Source organism: Myodes glareolus, chromosome 2, assembly GCF_982192425.1.
Source record: "Myodes glareolus chromosome 2, mMyoGla1.1, whole genome shotgun sequence".
Taxonomy (NCBI): domain Eukaryota; kingdom Metazoa; phylum Chordata; class Mammalia; order Rodentia; family Cricetidae; genus Myodes; species Myodes glareolus.
In genome coordinates, this window is record NC_142027.1 from 96,502,786 (window position 1) to 96,527,838 (window position 25,053).

The window sequence follows — 25,053 nt, forward strand, 5'->3', positions numbered from 1 at the left end:
AGAATAACCTTGAATTCCTGGCCCTGCTAAGTGTTGGGGGTATAGCCCGGTGCCACTCTATCTGGGCTTTATGAAGGTAAGGCTGGCCCTGTCCCAAGTGAGCTATATCCCATGCCCACAACGTGCTAAGACAAAGCAGCCGCCTGTTTATTCTGACCACCAGAACTCAACCCTTTTCTTCCGGTATCCGGAGACAAATGATAATAGCTAACAAACAGCTGACCAATCCCAGCCTCAGAGAAACCTTCCAGGCCTGAAACTTAGTGGAATGTACGTTCTCTTGGTAAATTGTCATATGTTGTTTTGAACTGAAAGACTGGCTCTGGAAGAGGGGTTGTCAGCCCCTCCAGTTTCAAAACCAAGCATGATTATGTCAAGTGTTCTCCAAGGTTCCTTATCTAAGGATATATCATAGTACTCAGTAACAGGGAGCAGAGAACAGCAAGATGGTGAAGAATTTCCAACACAAGTTACTACTGATTATCTCATGATATAAAAATGCCTGCGATGGGAAAGAGGTGGAGAGTTGGAAGTTCAGCCATGGAAAAATCAACCATGGAAAGGAAGCTCAATTAGAAACTCTAGCTGATACAACTTCCCATCATCTGTTCCCATCTGTTGTAAGCAACCAATCTGGTGTTTTCTGTATCTGCTATTTGTTCTTTTATAAGGAAATCTCACCTGAGGAGACTGCTCTGCCTGGGACTCTCTCTTGCAGAATCCAACTGGCTACCTTTAAAGAAGGACACCCCTGCCAGAAACCAGAGGCCCTGAAGTAGACCAATGATTCATTGCAGTGAACATCTGCTAGTAAAGCCAACTGGACAAAAGAGTATATTCTGTGCCACAGTAGTCCTGATGCTACCAGGGTAAATGAAAAGGTGTCAGAGAGGCAGGAAAGATGTAGAAGCGAAGAGTTGGGGGGGGGTTGTTTTATTCTTGTGTATGTTTTGTTTTGATTTTTAAATTTTTCTTTTGGGGGGTGCATGGGTGAAGAGAGGAGATGGAGGGACTGGGAGGTGAGCAGAATTTGGGTATATGATGTGAAGTTCCCAAAGAATAAATAAAGAAATGTTTTTTAAAAAAATGACACCCCCCCCCCAATGTAGGTGTCATACTAGCTATCCCCTGATGTTTCTAGACAGGGTCTCAACTATGCAGCCCTAACTGGCCGGAAACTCACTAAGTAGCCAGGTTGACTTAGACTTACAGAGATTCCCCACCTTGGCCTCCCAAGTTCTGGGACTAAGGGTATGCACCTCCCAACCAGCACTATTTATTCTTTTTCTTTGACTTACTGTACACTTTAAATAAATTCACTCACTCAAAATACGGCCAGTATACATCATTTTCTGCAGTATAGAACATCTGGCCCTTGTCAGCCCCATTCCCCTGGGCTCTAGAGACAGCAGGCCTGTTCCCATCTATATGTGCACAGGGTCACCTCTCCAGGCAGTTGTGAGTGGTGGGTCCTAACTCTGGTCTGGTATGACACACTTTGCTCAGTTAGGGCACTTTTAATCATGAGAAAGAAAAGAACATCTTATGAAGCTGCACCTGTCTGTGAGCAGCGAGCACATCTTAGACGACCTATAGGAAGACAGGATTCACACAGGAAAGTGCTGTAGCGACTGAGCGGTTATAAAGCACACAAATCCCCAAATTCATCCTCTTCAACTAGATGTGATGGCATCACAGCTGAAATCATTTTACTTCAAAGCATAAGACAAACAGTGCTAGCGCATATCTTTAATCCCAGCACTTGGGAGGCAGAGGCTGGCGGATCTCTGTGAGTTCAAGGCCAGCCTGGTCTACAAAGGGAGTTCTAGGACAGTCAGCGCTACACAAAGAAACCCTGTCTTAAAGGGGGAAAAAAAAAGCCTAAGAAGGTCCTTAGTCTGAGGCCAGCCGGGGCTACATAGCCAGAATCTATAAACTGTAGACAAAATCACATTGCCATGTTGTCTTTTTGTGAGTAATTGTTTCGTTTAAAACAGTATTTTTAAAGTTTGTATATCTTCTACCATGAATCTATACAGTTTTTTTTATGGCTACACAGTATATCACTATACAGAAATTCCAAGTGGGTTAGTTTTGCCAGGTTCATCTGGGAAAAGAGAACTTGAGCTGCAAAAATGTTTCCACCAGACTGACTTGTAGGCAAGTCTAAAGAGCATTTTCTTTTTCTAAAAATTATTTATTTAACTTTATTTTATATGCATTGGTATGAAGATGTCAGATCCCCTGAAACTTGAGTTATAGACAATTGTGAGCTGCCAAGTGGGTGCTGGAAATTGAACACCCATCCTCTGGAAGAGCAGCCAGTGCTCTTAACCGCTAAGCCATCTTTCCACCCCTAAAGCCTTTTTCTGATTAATGGTTGATATAGGAGAACCCACTCACTGTGGGCTGTGCCACTCTTGGGCAGGTGCTGAATTCTATAAGAAAGCAAACTGAGCAAGCCACAAAGAGCAAACCAGTAAGCAGTACGCTTCTATGTACCTCAATTCTTTTTATTTTTTTAATTTTTTGGAAACCATTTCTCTGGGTAGCCCTGACTGTCCTGGAACTCAGAGATCCGCCCGCTTCTGCCTCTAGAGTGCTAAGGTGGTGTGTGCCACCACCCCTGATTTCTGCTTCAGTTCTAACCTCCAGGTTCCTGCTCTGATGTCGCTTCATAGCAGATTGTAAACTGTAAACTGAAATAAACCCTTTCCTCCCCAAGTTGCTTTTGGTCACCAAGTCTTTGTTCCAGCAATAGAAAGCAGACTAGATACCACAGTGTGTATATCCATTTGAGTTGTTTCTTCTCTGTGCCTAGCTGCAACAAACAGTAATACAAGTGTTTCAGGACAGAGGGGTGCTTGCTTGGCAGATAAAAGCTTTTCCTCCAAGCTTGAATCCTGGCATTCCCATGGGTAAGGAGAGAACTGACATCCTAAGTAATCTTCTGACCTCCACATGCATGCTATGACATATACTCATGCACACACATAAACACACAGATGCAATTAATAAAAATGTTTGTATGGATCCATGCTTTCATTTTGGAGGGGCATATACAACTCAAAGTTGACCTGCTTTTTTTTTTCATGTTGCTTTTCCACTATGTTTAATTTGTGTCTTCATGTTAGAATGCACACGTTTGTGCAGGTGACCTTGGGGGCCTGATGCCCTAGAGCTGTGAGGTTGCAGATGGCTGACAGTCACCCAATGTGCCTGCTGAAAATTGAACTCAAGAACTACTGAGTCATCTCTCCAGCTCCTATACTAACAACATTTTAACTTTCCTGTCAAGTCTTAACTTTCTTTTCTTTTTAAAAAAAGAATTATCTATTTTTATTTTATGTGTATGGGTATTCTTCCTATACATATGTCTGAGCACACTGAGTATATAGTGTTTATGGATGTCTGAGAGGGCATTGGATCTCTTGCAACTATAGTTAAAGATGGTTGGTGGCCACCATATGTATGCTGGGAATTGAACCAAGGTCCTCTGGAAGCACAAATGCTCTTAACTACTGAGCCATCTCTTCCAGCCCCCAATCTTATCATTTTTATTTTCCATACCTAATAAAACATGACTTAGAAGACAGGAGAACATGACGGCTCAGTGGTTAAGAACACTGGCTGCTCCTCCAGAGGATCTGGGTTCTACTCCCAGCACTTAGGTGGCAGCTCTAGCTTCAGGGGATCTAACACCTCCTTGTGGCCTCTCTAAATACCAGGCATGCACAATGTGCAGACATACATGAAGGCATAAACATAATAATGCAACACAACTTTGATGCCCTCTAAACAGAAAAACTCTTTAGAGAACCTAGAGATCAATAAAAGGCTGTATATGGTGGATGACTAACATGAAACTACAAGCAAATGCTATTAAGGAACAAGTGATGCATTCACTTCACAACTTTAGGAAATGTAGAACTGCAAGACATTTAAAAACAAGATGATAAAGGATGGTGATGGCTGTAAAGGAGTCAGGAAATAGGACAAACAAAAGACAATGAACACAATAGCGCCACACACATGTAGAGAGTATGTAGAGAGATAGAGGCTGGAGAAAGGACCTGGGTTCTTTAGAATTCACATGGTATTTCATAAGCATTTGTAACTCCAGTTCCAGGGGATTTGAAGTCATCTTCCAGCCTCAACACTGCATGCATATAGTGCACAGATAAACATTCAGAGAAGCAAACACATTTAAAAGAAGAAAAAAAAAAAAAGAAAAAGCATGTAGAGACAGTAAGGAACTCAGTGCCAGTGGCTCCTCCTCTGCCTATATACCCACCTCTCCCACCCTGAATATCCTGCCTCAACTCCTTTAAGATTCAGTCTACTTCCCTGTTCAAGACTGTACTTGTTTGGCCAATAGGATCCAGAAGGGACACAATAATAATAGTACTAGCTCTACACGGAGTTGTAAATAGCTTGTTGCTTCTGCTTTCAACTAGAGCTCCACCATTGATATGAAGAGTTCCAACCCACTTCATGGAGAATAAGCAACACAAAGAAAGCCAAGTACCCAGCCAGCACCAACTGTCACACTTGTGAAGGATGCCAAGTGGGACAATTTACCTCCAATGAGACTATCTGGGTATCCCAAGAATAATCACCCCAGTTTGAGACAGCCAATATACAGAATGAGCAATATACTGTTACTTTAAGCCCTGTTCCATTTTATCTCAATTAGTTAACTTTAAAAAAAGATAATTGTTTCATGTGCCTTTGTGTTTTGACTGTATATATGTCTGTGTGAAGGTGTTGGACCCCCTAAAACTAAAGCTAGAGACAGCTGTGAGTTGCCATGAGGGTGCTGGGAATTGAACCTGGGCCCTCTGGTAGAGCAGTCAGCGCTCTTATCCACTAAGCTCAAGTCCCTACGTTTATGTGATTAGAGTTGTTTCTACATGTATGCTTGTGTAGAAACCTGGTACCCTTGGAGGCCAGAAGACATGCCCCTGGAACTGGAGTTATAAGTGGTTGTGAACTACCATAAGGGTGGTGGGAATTGAATCCAGGTCCTCTGGAACAGCTTCTAGTGAATTATCTCTCCAGTTGCAAACCATGGCTGGAGTTTCAATAGGGGTTATGATACAGCCATAGGTAACAGAAAATAGGAATATATGGTGAGAGGACAGAATCAAAGTCACGTTACAAAGACTACAACAAGCAATTGGTTTTCTAGGAAGAAGTCCTAAACTGTCCCAAATCACAAAAACAATAATTTTGTCACTATACTTGAAATGAAATTCTTAATAACGAATAAGAATATTTTATAAAAGAACTACGTGAACTACAGGGCAGTGGTGGCACACGCCTTTAATCCCAACACTCAGGAGGCAGAGGAGGTAGATCTCTGTGAGTTTGAGGCCAACCTGGTCTACAGAGAGAGTTCCAGGTCAGCCATGGCCACATAGAGAAACCCTGTCTTGAAAACCCAAAAAGGAAAACTAGTCTTAACCTATCTGACTCTTTGGAGGCACAGCCCCAACCTGAAACTGCAACAGGTTATGTACCTAGATGTGAAGAGAAAATAGGACTAGGAGGTGGGAAGGCATCTGCACCAGGCCTGAGAGTCTCCTAGTCCTGCCTTCATGCCATCAGTTCTCAGGTAAAGGAGGAGTGTCAGAGGGCCTAGAGTAGAAGTGACTGAGTAGGGACTCAACTCAGCAAAGTCTCTGGAAGTTGTATTACTGACATGATGAAGGTCAGATTCCAACACAGAGCTAAGAGTCTGTATAGGAAAATAATCAGGCCACTTGAGCCGAGAATTCAGTCAAACTGTCCTAAACAGTAGTGCTTTCATGCACTGCGAAGGTGAATCCTGCCAGAAACTACTCTCTGATTAGACATCTAGCATCTGCTCCTTCGAACTGCAGGAACCCGATAGTCAGGTTTCTCTGTCTTCCAGGGCTTCCACCAGTAAGGAAAGCCACCTGCAGTCTCACGACACCACCTCCATTCACTCGCTGGAATCTAACCTAATGTTACACTGCTTCAATTAATTACTTAGTAGAAAGCCACCAAAAAACGAAATTAGAACTTCAAAAGCAAGTCTGGAATTAATAAAAATTGGAAGCAGGTGTGGTGGTGCACTCATGTAATCACTCTGGAGGTTTAAGTAAAAGCATCATGAGGTTGAGCAAGTTCCAGGACAATGTGAAAGCTTGTTGGCAAGACCTGTTTCATAAAATCTAAGTAAGTATATGACTAATACTAGACAAAATCCAAGAAAAGTCTCTCTACTGGAAGTAGCAAGAAAGGAACAAGATGGAGAACAATTGTGACACAGAATAAAACACTTTTCTAAGAAAATGAGCATCTAATTCTAAGAATCACAGACACTGCAGTCAACTATGTGCTTTCACCCAAGCACCCAAATCTAACTGTCTTGTCCTGAACTCCCAAACCACCTACTGGGAGCTACAGAACTTGGCGTAAGAACTTCTGTTAGTCTGGAATGTCCTCACTAACCTTTCAAAGTGATCTCAAGAGCTAATTGTTGTGTGCTTCCGTCACCCTCACTTTCCCATCTAGACAATATGATTATCCTTTACCACCCCCAGGCCAGTGCCCATGCACAGCTGACACTTCAACTGAGAGCAGGCAGCCCCACAGGATGGTGGGGTCTCAGCAGTACCTCTATGTGCACTTGAGTTGCTATGGTAGTATTTCTCTCAACTCTGTCTGACAGGGTTTTAGAGAACCTTCGAGCACCCATTAGCAGAAAAGAGCCCCTTCTAAGGCAGCAAGAAGAAAGGTGCGTGGCTCACCTTGGTCGGTTTTGGTGGCTGGCTTCCAGTTTTCAGCACTAATTACCGGCAGACAGACCTGCCCCTTCTCATCAATGTTAGGGTGGTAGATCTTGGTTTTAAATGTGATCTTGGGTGGTTTGAATGGATACTCTGCTGGAAAGTTGATTTCAATTCTGAAGGCCCCCTTGTCATATGGAGGGTTGTCCTAAAAGAAAAAAAGGGGGGGGGCAGATCAAAATCAAGATATTGTAGTCCATATACCTAGGGCCAAGTCAGGGCTGCATTGGCTTTTCATTAATTATTCCCAATGGTACATCAACTGAAGTCCTGCCACACAAAAGGTAATCCAACAACCAACCAGTATTTCTAGATAAGATGCTCAGTAAACTTTGAAAAGGTCCGAAATCAATGTCGCAATGGCCTTATTTTTTCAGTAGTGTGGAGGTTTGAATGAGAAGGCCCTCGTGGACTCATGTTTGAATGTTTAGTCTGAATAGTTGGTAGAACTGTTGGGAAAAGAATAGGAGGTACGTATGGCCTTGCTGGGTTAGTTGTGTCACTAGGGATGGGCTTTGAGCTTTCAAAAGCCCATGCCATTCCCAGTTATTTCTCCCTCTGCCTTCTGCTTGTGAATCAGATGTAAAGTCTCAGTTACTGCTCCAATGCCTACCCTTCTGCCCACCCTGCCTGCAGCCTTGCTCCCATGGTCACGGTCTCACCCACTGGAACTGGAAGCCCCAATAAACTATTCTCCTATAAGCTGCCTTGGCCATAGAGCCTCTTTCCAGCAGTAGAAACAGATAAGACAAGTAGACCTTTTTTTCCTCTTTTAGAAAGCAGCTTAAACAGTAAAGCTGAAAGTAGTGGGGAAAACCCAGAGACCTAATTTCCTCTCAATGTGCAACTCTTCCCTCACTATTAAGATTCTTCATTAACAGAGTAAAATGTTACCATCCATGGACCTACCTACACAGCACGTCTGTATCACTTGGAGGCTATAGGTTTACCACTGAAAATTATTCATTTAATGAGTTTTGCAAAGTTATACCTTAGAACTTGAGTCATACGTGTATGTCCTCCCCAAATTCACGCATTAGAAACAAATCATGAGCGAGCTGATGAGATGGTTCAGTGAGTAAAGATACTTGCAGCACAGACTTGACAAGTTCAGTTAGAGCCTCAGAACCATACGGTGAAAAGAGAAAACTGACTCCACAGAATTCCATGTGCTACAGCAACTATGTCCCCTATTCTCTCTCTAACTCACTCCTTCTCTTTCACACACACTAATAATAAAATCATCAGGACTAGTGATCAGTGGCAGAACACATCGAGGGCCCCCGTTCAATCTCTAGTATCAAAACCTCCCACACTGGTATATATACACCTGCCGATCCATGCCATGCCAGGATGTGGAGTCCCTATGAAAGAGACTCCAGAGAGCTGACATGTCTTTTTTAAATGTGTGAGGAAGAATCAAGAAACAGGAACCAGCAAACACTGAATCTATCAATGATTTGAACTAATATTTCTCAGGATCTCTCTAGTATTTGGAGAAATGTTTCTGTTGTTTATAGGCCATTCACTTGACAGTAATTTGTTACAGCAGTCTGAATAAACGTAGACAGTAGCTTTCTGAGTGGTTTCTTCCATGATAATATGACATCTCTGTGTATGTTTCTGTCCAGATATAAAAGAACAAAGTCTTGCGGTGGAGCACATGCCTTTAATCCCAGAAGACAAAGGCAGACAGATCTCTGAATTCAAGGCCAGAGAGCTGGTCTACAGAGCTACCGAGTTCCAGGACAGTCAGAGCTACACAGATAACTCCCGTCTCAAAAAAAAAAAAAAAAAAAAGAGTAAATATCACCATTGCTGGTTCGTGTTATGAGTCTGGTTTTATATGAAAGTGCCTGTGTTTTCCTCATCACAGTGACTAAATCCTGAGATAAACAACTTAAAAAGGTTTATTTGGCACACACTCCACTGATGGGGGAACTCCTTCAGTCAATAGCCTTTGAGATGCTGGACCACTTTGGGCATGGCCTTCGGTACTATAAAAAACAGGCGTAAAACTGAGTGCGCGCTCTCTCTCCTTCTTCCTTCCACTCCCCCCACCTATCTCTCTCTGCTGCTGCTGCTGGATTCAATTCCTATTCCCCTCTTGTGCAGAGGATTGCTGATCTGTAAGTCTACCCCTAAATAAAGAACCCTTTATTATACTCAATTCTGAGCTAGTGAGGGGACTACTTTATCACTTTATCGCGTTCCTCTACACTTCACATTAAGAGAGATAAGGAAACAGAGAGAGCAGAGGTAGGACCAGACTAAAACCTATAAGGCCCGCTACTAGTGATTTCCTGCCACCAGCCAAGCCCTAAAAGTTTCAGTCCCCCAACAGAGCCACCAGTTTGAACATGAAATTGTGGAGGGCAAAGTTTTAAAGGTTTTTCTTGTGTGTGTATATATGCACACATATGTGTGGGTAGCTACAGAAGCCAGAGAGGGCACCAGATCCTTGAGCTAGAGTTATATAGGTTGTTGTGAGCTCCTGGATGTGGGCACTAAGCCATCTTTCCAGGCCCTGTAGAGAGTACTTCAAATTCAAACCGTAACACTGCCCAACCTAAGTTCCATTTGCATTCCTCCAGCAATGAATGAGCATTCCTGTTGCTTCAGTGCTATCTGCATTTAAAGTTGTCAATTTTTTTTTATTGTCACACTAAGAGATGTGGAATGGCACTTTATTGTTGTTTTAAGTTTTTTTTTTTTAAATGACAGTAAGTTTGCCATCTGTCTATTTCTCTCTTTAAATTTCTTTTAAAAAAACAAAAAACAAAAAAACAAAAACCACCATTGTGTGAGTGTATGTGTGGGCACACATGCATGTACATCCACCTGTGGGTTCCAGGGAATTGAATTCAGGTCAAAGCGCTTGGCAATGAGCACTCTCACAGAATGAACCATCTTACCTGCCTGCCAGTCCTCTTTCTTTGTCCCATTCCCTCTATGTAGCTGAAGTTAGCTTTGAACTTGCAGTCTTCCTGACTCCCCTGAGCCCTGAGATTACAGGTATATGCCACCACACCTAAGCTTAGTTGCTGCCACCTCCATTTTACCCTAACCTACTTCTAAAAGTGTAGAAGGGTCTCACCATGTTGCCCAGACCCCAGGATATCCTTAAAATATTGGGCTCAAAGCTCCTCTAGCCCCAACCTTCCAAGGGTCTAGAACTATAAGTACACATCACCATGCTTTACCTGTACACCTTCCACCTTCATTTGTGAGTTAAGATTTTGTTGTTATTCCTATTTTACATTAGCCTCCCCACCTTCACCCTGAAGGTGGTAGTAATTTCCCTACCGGAGACAGATTTTTCTCTGTGTACTCCAGCGAGTCCTGGAACGCGCTGGAAACCAGGCTGGCCTCAAACTCACAGATATCCACCTGCTTCTGGCTCCTGAGAACTAGTATTAAAGCCACCATGGCCCAGGCTATGAGAATGTGTGCATGTATGTGCGCGTGCATGCATGTGCGCCACTATATGTATGCCCACGGAGATCAGCGGAGCACTTATCCAAGTCAATTTTCTCCTTCTACCATGTGATAGCCCCAGAATCCCTTTGGCCTGTCCTCCACCGTACTCACCTCCAGAACTGAAGATCCCCTCCACACTGTACTGTACTGTTTTTCTTATATTTGGGCTCTCTGGCTTGTGAGGTGTCCAGGAGCACCATGGCAGTCCCATCCTTCATTCCATCATCTCCTTACACCAGGGACTGAACTCAGGTATCAGACTTGACAGTAAATGCCTCTAACCCTTCCCTCACTAAACTACCTTCAAGGTCACCAGTCAAACTTCTCTTACTTTTGGGTCTATTATTTGTAGACTGGAATAGAAATCATGAAAGGATACAGAATATTCACACAAGTGGTGCCACAGTTTTGTGTGTTCACCTTATTTTTTTAAATATTTATTTATGTATTTATTATGTATACAGTATTCTGTCTGCATGTATGCCTGAAGGCCAGAAGAGGGCACCAGACCTCATTACAGATGGTTGTGAGCCACCATGTGGTTGCTGGGAGTTGAACTCAGAACCTTTGGAAGAGCAGGCAGTGCTCTTAACCTCTGAGCCATCTCTCCAGCCCTGTTCACCTTATTTTTCAGAGACTGGCAAGAGCTCTTGTGTTGACATGACTGTTCCTGTATGGAGGAGAAACATTCTCATACATCTGCTCTCCCCTCCTCTGGGCCAAGATTTGGTACAAAGTCCTTATCTCCAACAGCATCACTCTGTTTCCCTGGTTTCCAATGTGTCCTCCTCTTCTCAATGGTCCTATTTTCTCAATGTAGAATTCCAAGAGTCTTCACAAATAAGTGTTTTTGTTTTTGAAAATATATAAAGAGCCACCGGAGCTAAATAACCCAGTGCAGAACACACTAAGTGATAGCAGGTCAGAGAAGAGTCTACACTCTGAGCTCTAGAAAGCTTGGTCTTCCGAGGTGAAACCAGCACTCTGCTCATGAGCTTATTATTGGTTGGTTGAGTAAGTACCATACTCCAGGATCCCTAAGAATGAACCCTTTGGGACCTTTACCCTACTCACCTCCAGAACTGAAGAATCCCTCTACACTGTACTACTCTTATATTTGGGCTCCCTGGTTTGTGAGATGCCCAGCAGCACTATGGTAGCTCCCATACTCCATCCTACCTCCTCACACCCTGAGCCTAAGCAAAAATTCTACAGCAAGAAATGTATCTACTGGGAGCTGAGACTAGCATGCACTCAGTCTCCAGATTCCTATAGTCTAACCCCAACCAGGGAAGGGAGGCACTGAATGGTATCCTTAGGAAGACAGGGATAGGCTGAGCAAAGGGAGAGAAAGGCCTTCTAGCAGAGGCTGAAGACTAGGATATCAGGTTGATGGAAGGATGTGAGCAGGCTGCTGGCTAAGAAGCCGCTAAGGCTGTAAGTGGTAGCCTAAACCAAGGCACTGAGCACACAGAAACTGTCAGCCAGGCTGGTTGGGAATGGGGAGAAACGGGGACTAGCTAGAGCAGAGATGCTCAGGAATCGTGAAGTTGAGTATGCCTGTGTATAGAAGGCAGTCCTACACTGCTAGAAACTACAAAATTACACTACCACCACCCTCATCCCAGGAAATCTCAATTCCATCTTTTAAAAATAATTTTTAAATTATGCTTATTTGTTTACCATGAGAGTATGTGTGTACATATGGAAGTCTTACCTGCTGAGCCATTTACCAATCCCTCAATTCTTTCTTTAAGGAACAGTTTTCCTAGAATCACTCCAAAAGCTTGTCCTGTCTGCACTCTGAACTGTTCCACTCATCAGGACAATAAAGTCTTTGTCTTGCCACTTTTGATTTTGAATCAAAGTGGAAAGGTAGAGGATGGGATAAAGGTGCAACTAACTAAAAACATTGTTTATGTTGCTTGCTCCTGTAGACTGCTGGATGATAAGAGCTGCTAAATAAATGTCTTTACTCAACATCTAGGACTGATCAGCCTCCTGCTTCTTGCTGTTCATCATGCTCTGTGCAAGAAGCTGGAAAGTTGAGAGTGGCCACAGCAGATCTAAACACAGGTCTATTACTTCCCAGCCAGAGACAAGTCTAAGAACATGCTCAGTCGCGGCAAATGGGAGTAGCAAGAGCCTGTATCAAAGGTACTGACAAAGAGAAACTGGATTTGTGAAGTTCCTTGTGCCCGGCACAAAGGGACTCTCTTGCTACAAGAGGAGAGGCTATCCTCATCAAGGGCTCATGGCCACACTCACCTAACTACTATAAGGCTCTTTCCTTGTTGTGGTGGTTTGAATGGAGATAGGCCCCATAAGCTCATAGATTTGAATGCTAGGTCATGATGGAGTGGAACTATAGGAGGTGTGGCCTTGCAAAAGAAAGTGTGTCACTGGAGGTGGGCTTTGGGGTTACAAATGCTCAAGCTAGGCCCAGTGTCTCTCTCTTTCTTCAGGCTGCCTACCAACCCAGTTACTTCTCCAGCACCACTTCTGCCATGTACCGCCATACTTCCTGCCATGGCAATAATGAACTAAACCTCTGAACTGTAAATTACCCCAACTAAATATTTTCCTTTATTAATTGCTATAGTCATGGTATCTCTTCACAACAATAGACCCTAAGACGCTTGTGTAGGCAAAGCATTGGCTCTGGTGTGTGCAAATCACAGACTGGCAGCCCATACTGGTCTACTATCACAGGATCACAGGAGGTGCCACTACCAAGTTATTTTTGGTGAAAGTGCATAAAATTCAAACTGTTTGTCTTTTGGGTAAAGTCGCAGGAATAATTACAATTCTCATCCCTGCAAAAAGTGATACACAACTTGAAAGAGGATCTATTTTGGCTCTCAGTATCAGGGACTGATACTGATCAGTAGACTGATCTCAGTCTACCCTAACAGGATAGAAATGACAGAACAACTCATTACAGCAGTCAGGAAGCAGGTATGGAGAGAATGCTGGCACTCAGCTTTCTCCTTTCATCCCAAACGGCTCATGATGGTGTCATTCAATTCAGAATTGGTCATCCCAACTTTGGAGCTCTGGAGCCTGTCCTGGAAGTCACTCTGTAGACCAGGCTAGCTTTGAACTCACACAGATCCAGCTGCCTCCACCTCCTAAGTACTGGGATTAAAGGCATGCGCGCCATCACAGCCCATCTTACAAAGAAACTCTTAATCTTCCCTCAGAGTTGCCAATAAATAAACCATCTATTTTGTGTGATAGTAGGTTATAAGATCCTACATGGGACAGCAGTGGTGGTACGCATTGGTAATCCCAGCACCAGGAAGGCAGAAGCTCATGGACGCCCGTGTGGCTGAGGCTAGGATGGAACACATAGAGAGTTCCAGGCCATCCAGAGCTACACAGTGAGTCCCTATCTAAAGAGAAGGGAAGGGAAAGGGGAAAGATCCTCTTACCCCAAACCTTAAAAAAAGAAATACTGCAGAGAAAAAAGCAGCTGGGCAGTCATGATGCACGCCTTTAATGCCACACTCAGGAGGTAGAGGCAGGCAGATCTGTTAGTTCAAGGCCAGCCTGGTCTACAGAGTCAGTTCCAGGTCAGTCAGGGCTACACAGAGAAACCCTGTCTCTCAAAAAAACAAACAAAAGAAAGAGGATGAAGCATCTGAACAGATGAGACTTTCAGGGTTCCTATTCATCCATTCCTAGGCATGAAACAGCCATAAAACTTCAAAACCAGGGACACGGGTTTCCGGACACCTGAACATATAGAGGCTCCGGGGAGAAGTATAGAGTATGCTCAAGGAAGGCACGGGCTCTATGTGCTCCTTTACAGTCTTGGCCATAAAGACAGAATTCCTATGAGGTTACAGCTGCCTCTACTCAAACTATCACTATCAATGAGCAAACAAAGGAAATGTTTTGCTGAGACTGTCTGTCTCTCCCAGATAGACTGTCTCAATAGAGCAAATAGCCCCAAGAAGGGGAACCAAAGACTTGGAAGTAGTCCCTTCAGCTGCATCAGTGTCTTTATCCCCAAGGGCCTACATAAACTCCAAGTATCACCCTCCCTCCCCCTTTTCCAGATGGAAAATATCTGTCCTTGCTGTTGGTGGGGAGAAGAGGGGAACAAACAAACAAAACAGTCTCATCTGTTGAGGTCAGAATTCATTCTCTGTCAGTTATGTCTTTACTCTGCATTCAGAAATCTTCAAATCCCTGAGCACATCCATGCTTTGCTTAAAACATCTCCTTATTTGTATCCTCATGCTTTTTTTTTCCTTATTTGTATCCACATGAGCTATATGTGTCCCAGCACTCAGGATGCAGAGGAAGATGGATCTCTATGAATTTGAGGCCAGTCTGGTCTATGGAGTGAGTTCCACAACAGCCAAAGCTACAGAGAAACCTGTCTCAAAAATAAAAACAAAACAAAACAACAATAAAAAGAACTAGCTAGGAACTAGTCTAAGTTATAGGTGAGCTTTCATAATCAATAATAAGTCTCCATGTCATTTTTTGTGAGCTGGCAACTAAAAACTCAAAATTCATCTACATATGTCACCCAACTTCTAGCCATAAAACTTATAAACCTATATCCACATAAAGCCCGAGAAAATAGGAGGGAAAAAAAAAGGTTTAAACCATGGAGTCAAATGTGGCTACCCAGCATAGCTTCCTATTGAACAAGGTCTCTAGGGCATGTGCAGTGTTCAGAGACTACCTGCAGGCTGGAGTTAGTCACCAGTGCTGTGTGCTATGCCGAGACACAACAGTAGCTGAAATAGCAGTTTAAGATTTGTCTCACATGATCCAAGAACACTGCCAGTGCTTAATAAAGATCAGACAAGAAAAATACTCTAAACAGGTTACAGTGTATTTATAAATGTGCATAGGCTTAAGACAGAAAAGAAAATGGGTATAGGCAGTCATAGAAAAAAGTAAATAGTTCATAAATAATAAAAAAGAATAAGCCACATAGAGATGTAAATACACAAGAAGTCTTGATACTGTATGGTATTGTACTGACTTTTTTGATTGCTGATGAGCAAACAATAGCTTCTGAGAAACATTATATTATAAAGACAACTAAATTAAGCTAACCTATATATTCTAAAAATGTTTTAATTTCAAAATGGAAAATGGAAGTAAAAAAAAATGTCATGTTGGGGAAGAGGTTATGCTTTTGCTTCCACAGGAAACAAAAGACGGTGGATTCCTTCAAGGTTGATAGAGATCAGATGTAACTGGGGAAGACCCCTGAAAACCCTAGCAACAGACATAAAGAAATAAACCTAGAAAAACTCCAAGACAGGTGACGCACATTTTATCTGCTCAAACATAAAACAAAAAAAATCATCTTTAGCTGGTTTGTGTACAACACATAGTCCAAACTTGGGTTAATGAAGATATGTTATCTTTGAAAGTCTATGTTTTCAGAGCAAGAGGATCAGACATCAGTGAAAACAGGTGGCCCAGGTGATCCATTTTCTTTCTTAGAATGACTCTGTTACAGTTTCTTCAGAGTTCTGCATCTAGAATAGCTTCAAGGCTGCTGGCTGAGATGTTACAGCCTCACAGACAATTCTAGCCAGGACTTGACCATTATCCTAATTTTCTCAGGATCCCCCAAAGCTGCCAGAGCCCTAAGGCAACAAGAAGCAGTCCAGAGAACACAACATCCACATTCCCAAGAGATGGAGTAGGAGGTTTTTGGTCATTCTGTGGGTTATGGATGTTTGCCACTGCTTAAGGGGGTTGGTTACAAATTGTTACTGGTCATGGTCAGAAAACAAAAACTGAACAAAGGAGATTAGAATCAGGGATCTCATTCTGAAGACAAAGTGGGGGGGATATAGTAGAGAAATAATGGAATAAAAAAGTGGATTGTTGAGTCTACCTTTGAACAACCACTAGTTTCAAATAGTTTACACTAGTATGGACATTTGTATATTGAAACAAATTTAAGTTTCTTTGTTATACTGTATACATGTTTCTATTCTTGTTTAAGATATTGTACCTATGCAGTTCATTTCAAAATGTAGTGTAAAGTCTTAGTACTAGAAAACTATTTAGGATAATAAATACAGATCACTAGTGATTTACAACAAACATATAGTCATATTAAATATGCTTTCAAGGTCACACAAAGATATATTTTAGATAGATGATCTTCAAACACTTTAAAGACCTACAGAATATGGCATTTAAAATGTTTTAATAACAAAAGGCTTTTCATGACAATGAGACATGTCTGATCCTGACAGCACCAATGTACTTTTAAAAAGGGGGGAGGGGGGATATTGGGCATTAACAAACTTCCATATGGAGTTTGCTGTCTATGTGGTAAAAGTGAGCCACTGGGCAAAGAAACTACCCTTGCCTCAACTGCTGACTGGGCAAATAGGATACAAAAGAAAGCAATTGTCGAACTTCACCAAAACAAGGTAGGACAGTCCTTTAAAATTCTTGCTTTATAGAAAAGTTTGCCAGATATTTTGGGCCTATAGGCTGAAGGTGGATGCCCCAATGTTGCAGAGGAACCTTGGGGTGATTTTCCAGACAGCCATAAAAAGATAATCTCTCTCTCTCTCTCTCTCTCTCTCTCTCTCTCTCTCTCTCTCTCTCTCTCTCTCAGTTTTTTGAAACAGGGTTTCTCAATAGCTATGGAGCCAGTCTTGGAACTTGCTCTGTAGACCAGACCAGCCTCGAACTCACAGAGATCCGCCTGCCTCTGTATCCCAAGCACTGAGATTAAAGATGTGTGCCACCACCACCCAACTAGCCAAATATCTCTTAAGTTTTAGAATTTGCTTTATCTGCACTTCCTGTTTCTCAAGTAATATTTTATCCTTCTTGGGTCTCTGATGGAGATTAAAGACTAAATAGTCATAGTTTTTACAATTTGCCTTGTTAACCAAATTCATAAATTTACATAATAGATGAAATTTTATAAGGTTGAAAGACAATAAAACTTAAATTGTTTCTCTAAAAAATATTTTGAGGTCTAAAAAATAGTTTTAAGATGGTAATACAAGTTATGATAAAAATGATATACATAAAATATTTTCTCTAAATATGCCAAATACAAATGGATATTATGAATGTAATTCTTGCCTGATAATTATTCTTATTGTATATAGTTTTACTGTGTTAAGAGTTAAAACCTTTCCTTTCTATTTAGACAAAAAAGGGGGAAATGTTGTGGAATAATTTTTCTGTGAACTGTGGAAGATGTGTTGCTCTGAGTGGTTTAATTAAAAGCTGAATGGCCAATAGCAGGGCAAGATTTCTGAACAGAGAGGATGCTGAGAGGAAGGAGGAGAGACGCCAGGAGACAGAGAACAAGCAACACATCCAGGAGAGGTAAAACCCACAAGTCACATAGCAGCACACAGATGACTAGAAATGGGTTAATTTTAATTTAAGTTATAAGAACTACTTAAGAACTAGTCTAAGCTTTTCCAGCTCCCTCTTGGAGAGGCAAATTCAGTCTCTCGCCCCCCTCCGCCTCTCTGTTCTTCTCCCCTCCCTTCCATACCGCCACCCCAATTCCTTTAACCTGTGGTGCCTAACCTCCTGCCTTTTACTATAAAAAAGAGATGGAAATGTAATGATCTGTTCTGTCTCTTTAAGAGACAAGCCATGCCCACTCCCTTCCCCATCCGCTGACGCAAACTGATCTTCAGTTTCCAGCCTGAGTTCTCTCTCTTCCTGCTCCCTCTCAGAGAGACAGCTTCAGTCTTTCCTCTCTGCCCCTCTGTTCTCCCCTTCTCCCTTCCCTTCTATAACCACTAAATAAATATCTAACCTCATTCTGGAGGGGGGAAAAAAAAACTAGTCTAAGCTATAGGCTAAGTTTTCATAATTAAAAAGCAGTCTCAATGTCCTTATCTGGGAGCTGACTGGCAGAACAGAGAAAGACTCCCTACAAGCCCCAACTAAATGTTTTTCTTTTTAAGAGTTGCCGTGGTCATGATGTTTCTTCACAGCAATAGAATACTGACTAAGACAGTATGCATGCGTATAATTCTAATACACTATTATCTCAGGAAGCTGAGGAAGGGGAACAGAGAATTCAAGTCCAGCTTAAGCTACATAATGAGATCAGATCTCAAAACAAAGTGTATAAAATCATTTACAACAAAAACTACTTATTTTATAAATATTTATTTACAAACAGAATAGCTAAGAAAAAGAAAAAAACACTTCTCTACCACATCACTGAAATTCCAGTGATTTTTCTGTCCCATCTCAATTCATCAGTTTTAGAGCAAGTCTCACAAGCAAATGCTGTCATTGTCTACATCTGGAAGTCTAACCAGCAGAACAGTAGATGACTAACCAGCCTAAAACCCCTCAACTATCCAAGTCCCTCTCCTTTAATGTGACCTGCAATACTTGCAAGTATCCATGTTTGTGTATTCTAGGGAACTTGGGCTCAAAGGTGATTGAGCAAATGCACTAATGTTCAAACTGCCTGCTGTACCATGGGAATCTGTTTGTTTGAAGTCTCATGTGTGATGAGCACCCAAATAAAATGACAGGCTTCCTCCATCAGTTTGGGAAAGGGTACACATCTCAGATTCTTCATTATTTTGTATGAATCTACAAGTCACAAAGCCATTTATTTTATAGCAGTTAAATCCAAAAAAAAAAATCCTTTCACTATACGAGAACAAATTATCTTAACAGACTTAACAAACAGTCTTCCTACCCGTTTTTTGTTGTTGTTATTGTTGTTGTTCTTTATTTATTTTGGTGTGGAGCAAGATCTTACTATAGCCAGCCGGTTTCTAACTCTTAGCTCTGTTTCCCTTTGACTGGGACTTAAATCATGGACTACCATCCAGCTCCTACTGTTTCTACATGGCACCCCTTCAAGAATCCCCAGATTCCCATACCAGGTGGTGGTGGTGCACGCCTTTAATCCCACCACTCAGGAGGTAAAGGCACATGGATCTTTGTGAGTTCAAGGCTAGCCTGCTACAGAGAGAGTTCCATGACAACCAGGGTTACATGGAGAAACCCTGTCTCCAACAAAATAAAATAAAACCAAACACATTATTTAAATTTATGTTTAAAAACATAATAAAGCCTAATGTGGTGGTCCACCCAGTCATTAAGAGCATTGGTTTCTCTTATAGAGGACCCAGGTTCTGTTCACCACCAATTCTAACTCCAGTTCAAGGTGATCTGACACCCTCTTCTGGCCTCTGTGGACACTAGGCACACAGACATATATAGAAAAAAATAATCATGAAACAGAAAACAGGGACAGCAGAACAGGTTCCCAGGAATCTTCAGTCAAATCGATTGGTAAAAAGACTAAAGTTAAAAGGCTAACATTTTCTGATTTCAAAACTTACTATAAGCTGACTACAGTGGTTCATACCTGAAATCTCAGCATTTGGAAGGCTGAGAAAAGAGGCTTCCTTTGAGTTCAAGGGCAATCTGAGCCACACATGGTCCTAGGCCAGTCTGGGGGGTATACACGAAACCTTCTTTCATAAAGAAAACAGAACCAAAATGAAGCCAACATTACTAGCAAATAATGTAGCACTAGTATAAATGGATGGGTATCAACATATTAAGATTGAGAACTCCGGACTAAAGAGACAACTCAGTAGGTGAAAGTGTTTACTATGTCAAGACCCAGGTTCAAATCTCCAGAACCCACATGAAAGCCAGATGTCACAGAACAGGGGTCTGTAATCCTACAAAGCCCTCCTACAAAGAGATAAAGGTAAAGGCAAAAGAATCACCAACCTCTGCTGTATTTAGCCAGAAAGCCAAAACAGAACCCCCCAAAAAAAGGACCCTTTATATGACAAGGTAGTTGAAGACAGACATCCTAAGGTTGTCCTTTGAACTCCATTCACACCCTTACCTGCACCCAAAATACAGTTTTTTAAAAATCAAAATCCCAGAAACAAACCTTTATGGGGTTAGAAATGTAACTCAGTTGACAGAATGAGCCTAGCTGCTTGATGCTCTGGGCTTGATCCCCAGTACCACATTAAGAGCCTGCACTGAACAGGTGAAAGCAGAGGAACCAAGAATTCAAGGCCACATTCAATTATATAGCAAGTTCAAGGCCAGGAGAACCTGTGGAATGAAAGAAGGAAGGGAGGGAAAGAGGGAAGAAAGGAGGCTGAGGCTACAGGATCGTTGTAATTTCAAAGCTGGCCTCAGCTACAAAGTGAAAACTGCCACAAAAGCCAAAAAGGAGCCAGAAGTGGTACTAAGCCTGTATCAGAGAGAGGATCAGCAAGGTCATCTTCAGCTACACAAGAGCGACACTGTGTTTGTGTGTCTGTGTGGGTAGGTGGGTGGGGTTAAATTTGATGGTGGAGCCAGGCATCATGGTACACATTTTCAATCCCAGCACTTAGGAGGCAGAAGCAGGAGATCTCTTTGAGTTCAAGGCCAGCTGATCTACATAAAGAATTTCAGGGCAGCTAGTTCTATGTAGAGAAACTCTGCCTCAGAACTGATTAATTAAAACAAATTCAAAGGTGGGACTGGAGAGATGGCGCAAAAGTTAAGAATACTTGTTAGTCTTACAGAAGACGTGGGCTTGGTTCCCGGCACCCACAGGGAAGCTAACAACTCTTGGATTGATTCTGAGAGAATCCAATGCCCTTTTCTGGTCTCTGAGGACACTAGGCATGCATATAGTGCACAGACTATATGCATGCAGGCAAAAGACCCAAACATATAAAATAAAAATATTAAAATTCAAGGGAGAAGGCAGCAGTAAGCTATAAGACAGTTCTGACATATACAAAGTTCTAGGTTCAGTGCCCAATACCACAGCAGACAGATAAATAAACCTGCATTGTAATCATGTACTGTGTGTAGGAAGTGTCACTCAGTCACCTCACCCCTTGAGTGCTACAGCCAAGCTCAAGGACTAAGGATCAGTATCCTCCTATAAAGTGGAAGGCACAGCTGGAGTGCTATGATTTTTATCAGTTAGCTTTAAAAAGAAAAAAAAGGACAGATAATGCAAGGCTATAGTGGCACATGCCTTTAATCCCAGGACTTGGGAAGCAGAGGCAGGTGAATCTCTGCATTTGAAGCAAGCCTGATCTACAGAGTGAGTCCCAGGACAGCCAAAGCTATACAGAAAAACCCCATCTTGAATCCTCCTCCCATTTAAAAGAGAGAGAGAGAGAGAGAGAGAGAGAGAAGAAGAAGAAGAAGAAGAAGAAGAAGAAGAAGAGGAGGAGGAGGAGGAGGAGGAGGAGGAGGAGGAGGAGGAGGAGGAGGAGGAGGAGAAGAGAAGAGAAGAGAAGAGAAGAGAAGAGAAGAGAAGAGAAGAGAAGAGAAGAGAAGAGAAGAGAAGAGGGACAGGGACAGACAGAAGAATCAGATGGTTCTAGCAGTCCTACTTACCCCTAATAGGTCATAGTGACAGGCAAGAACTATAGACACAGGCCAGACCCTAGTAGCTAAAACCTCCCTGTGTCGAGCCTACTCACCTTACTAAAGAAATCCAGAGAGTATATTTCCAAATTTGACTATAAATTCCCAGATTTAAAACTTTTTTAAAAAGTCTTAAAACCATCGGGTTGTTGTTTTTTTTAAGATTTATTTATTCATTATATATACAGTTTTCTGTCAGAAGAGGGTACATGGTGGTTGTGAGCCACCATGTACTTGCTGGGAATCGAACTCAGGACCTCTGGAACAGCAGGCAGTGCTCTTAACCTCTGAGCCATCTCTCCAGTCCCCAAATTTAAAACTTTTAAGTCTAATCTAATAAGCAGAATCAAGAAGAATGCATCTGCAGTGAGTATACTCTACATTCTTCTTTGGTAAAGCAGACAGTCTCTCCACAAGAAACAATTATAAGTAACAATGGAAGGAGTGTCAGGTACAGGGAAAGAACCTGAGGCTCAAATGGGCAAAGCAGAAAGGAAAGAAGATAGTGAATGTGACAGAAAGAAGGAAAGAGAGCATATCAATGTAGATCAAAGTTGGAGGCTAAGGTGACTAAAAGTTACTAATGTCCAAGTGGGGTGGTGTGATGGACAAACAGTGCAGCTCTGGGAAAGAAGAGGGGAGGAGAAGGGTAGGACTCTTTCATATACAGTAAGCAACCTGATGCTAGAAGGGTCCCCAGGGATAAACCAAAGGAGAAGAAAGCTAGACTAACAAAATTCAAGCTGTAGAGTGTGGAGAAAGCAGCACCAAATCAGCAAAGTAGAGAAACTGACTACAAGCTCAGGGGCTAGGACCCTGCCAAAGGAGCAAAGCTTCAGAGGCAAGCATCGGATATATGTAAAATGAGAGGTCCCCATGTGCTTGGTGCGAGCACTTCAGGCAAGTGGGAGCACGTGCTGAAGTAAAGCACAGGTCAAGTGTCAGGAAGGATAGGGACCTAAGACAAGGAAACAAGACAGAAGCAGAACAAAGCCTCAAGAAGAAACCGAGGCTCTGGGAAGGCTTCCTTGAAGGATGTAGGGCTATCTGGGGTAGATGCTGGAGAAAAGGTTCTGGAAAGCACAGTGCAGGGGAGAACACACAGGCAATCGGGAACACTGATTCAAGACAAACGGAGGCACATACTGGAATGTACCAGGAATAAAGCACAGGTTACTCACAGATGCAAAAAAAAAAAAAAAAAAAAAAAAAAAAAAAATGGAGAAAACCAGCAAAGGTCTATATGGGAAGCCAGCTCTCCTCCAAAGCCAACAAAGGGGTCTCAACCTGATAAACAGTGTGAATCATTTAAAACCAGGGCAGGTGGGCAACAACAGGAGCACAGATGCATACTCCTTTTCCTTTGTCAAGAACTACACATCTGGAAGGTTTGGACAGCTACAGGTTTAAAACACCAGTGCAAAGCCAAGATTCCATTCAAGAGCCCAAGGCCATAACGTACCCTACTTGTCACCCTGTAGCCACTGCCCACTTCTGCCCATATGTGGGCTGCCCAGACTAGGAACTTACTGAAGAACACAGAGCCAGCAGTAGGAGCACACCACCTGAAAGAATAATCTAATAAGAAGTGGAAGTGTTCAATACTCACAGGAACAATAAGCCCTTGCCAAGTCAATAAATTAGCTTCATCAACCTGGATGTTACGGAAGTTTTTCATTCCACATTTGCGGATCTCTTCAAGCTCCTGTTGATTAACAAAGCATAAAGGGGTGTCAAATCAGGAAAAGCACCACATATTAAGATCCCTCCTGACTCCCTCAAATTAAAACAGTGACAACATCACTAATACATCATCACCAGAATACATCTTATCAGGTTAAGGAGGCATGGAGCCAGGGTAGTCCCATCTGTAATGCCATTGCCTCTATAGACCCTTGCCCCAGACCAAGCCAAGCCCCAGTCTCAAGAAATCCATTGAATACAATGAGAGGAACCATGCTGCTACAGATATACCAACTCCTCTTTGGGCTGGTCATGCTGCCTGTCTAAATACCCTCAGCAGGGCCAGGCAGTTCACACCTGTGATTCTAGCATTTGGGAGGTTAATACAGATGGATTGGTGTGGGTTCAAGGCCAGTTAGGGCTACAAAGTGAGACTCTGTATCAAAAAGGAAGGGAGGGGGAGAAAGAGGGAGGGAGGAAAATAAAAGGACTGGTGAGATGGCTCAGCAGTTAAGAGTACTGGCTGTTCTTCCAGAGGTCCTGAGTTCAATTCCCAGCAACCACATGCTGGCTCACAACTATCCATAATGAAATTTTATGCCCCCTTTTGGTATGCAGGTGTACACGTAGACAGAGCACTCATATAATAAATCAGTGAGTAAATTAAACAAAGCAAAAAAGAGCCAAAGGAAAACGGGGAAAAAAAGGAAAAATAAACGAAACTGAAAATAAACAAATGAAGTAGCCATCCTCTAGCTACACAGGGGCAGACATCAACAGGGCCCTGAGATGCCTGCAGACCTAACTTTTTTCAAACAAGCACTAGCAATGTACAGAAAGCTGAGGCTCTAAAGATGACTAAGGCTGGAACTCGAAGGCAAATAAAGGCAAATGGGTACCCACAAGTCTTTCCTACTTAACCTGTTAAGAGTAATTTCAGTACTCCATCCCAGGATAGGCACAGGCAAAGAGCACAACTGACCAGTATGGGATGGGGAGGGGAACAAGAAACCAATCAGCACTGAAGCTCAGTTTCTTCAGCTATCAATGGTGTGGTAAGTTCCTCAACTAAAAACAATGAGCAGGGAAACTACATCATGACAAACTCTAAATCTATGGGAGTTCTCATAAGTAGATAATGTAGCAAATGCCACTTCACTAAGAAAGTGAACCACCATAACAGATTATTTCAGAATTCTGTTTACGATGTCTTTAAGACTGTCACTTGGTTTTCCACTGTGTTTCAGCCTGAAATTTCCCATTGCTTCACCAACAACAATGAATATACAGTAGGTATCTTACCCAAGCCACCCAGAAAGTACCATGACTCATGCCCACATATACATGGTCACCTCCCAAGTTCCTAGACTGCCACTCCCCACTACTACCTCAATCAGACCTCACAACCAATGAGATGATAGCCTCCCATCCACCCAAGATGCCTTCTCACCTACAACCTGAACATTGACCCTGTCTCATCTACCAGGCTACAGCTCCTCTCTCCCAGCCCACATGCCCTCTAATACAGGAAAGGCTCAAGCAGCCATGATTCACAATGGCAAAGTCCACCCTATTGGCTTCTACGTCACCAAAAGACCAAAAGATCCTTTGTATCACACATTCCCACCAGGCCACAATAGTTTAGAAGACACTATTTCTAGTT

The 25,053-nt window shown here is 42.4% G+C and overlaps 1 protein-coding gene across 2 annotated transcripts in view; it reads right to left on the minus strand.

The window, feature by feature from the left end:
- The window catches only part of Ube2l3 (ubiquitin conjugating enzyme E2 L3), a 51,178-nt gene that overhangs the window by 1,937 nt on the left and 24,188 nt on the right, over positions 1-25,053 (minus strand). The window contains exons 2-3 of one of the 2 annotated variants that reach the window (XM_048452385.3): positions 23,317-23,412; positions 6,780-6,966 (exon numbers count right to left, since the gene is read on the minus strand). In XM_048452385.3, the coding sequence (XP_048308342.1) occupies positions 6,780-6,966; positions 23,317-23,412 (283 nt within the window). The remainder of the gene's footprint in view (positions 1-6,779; positions 6,967-23,316; positions 23,413-25,053) is intronic. The other variant, XM_048452387.3, reaches the window with a different exon arrangement.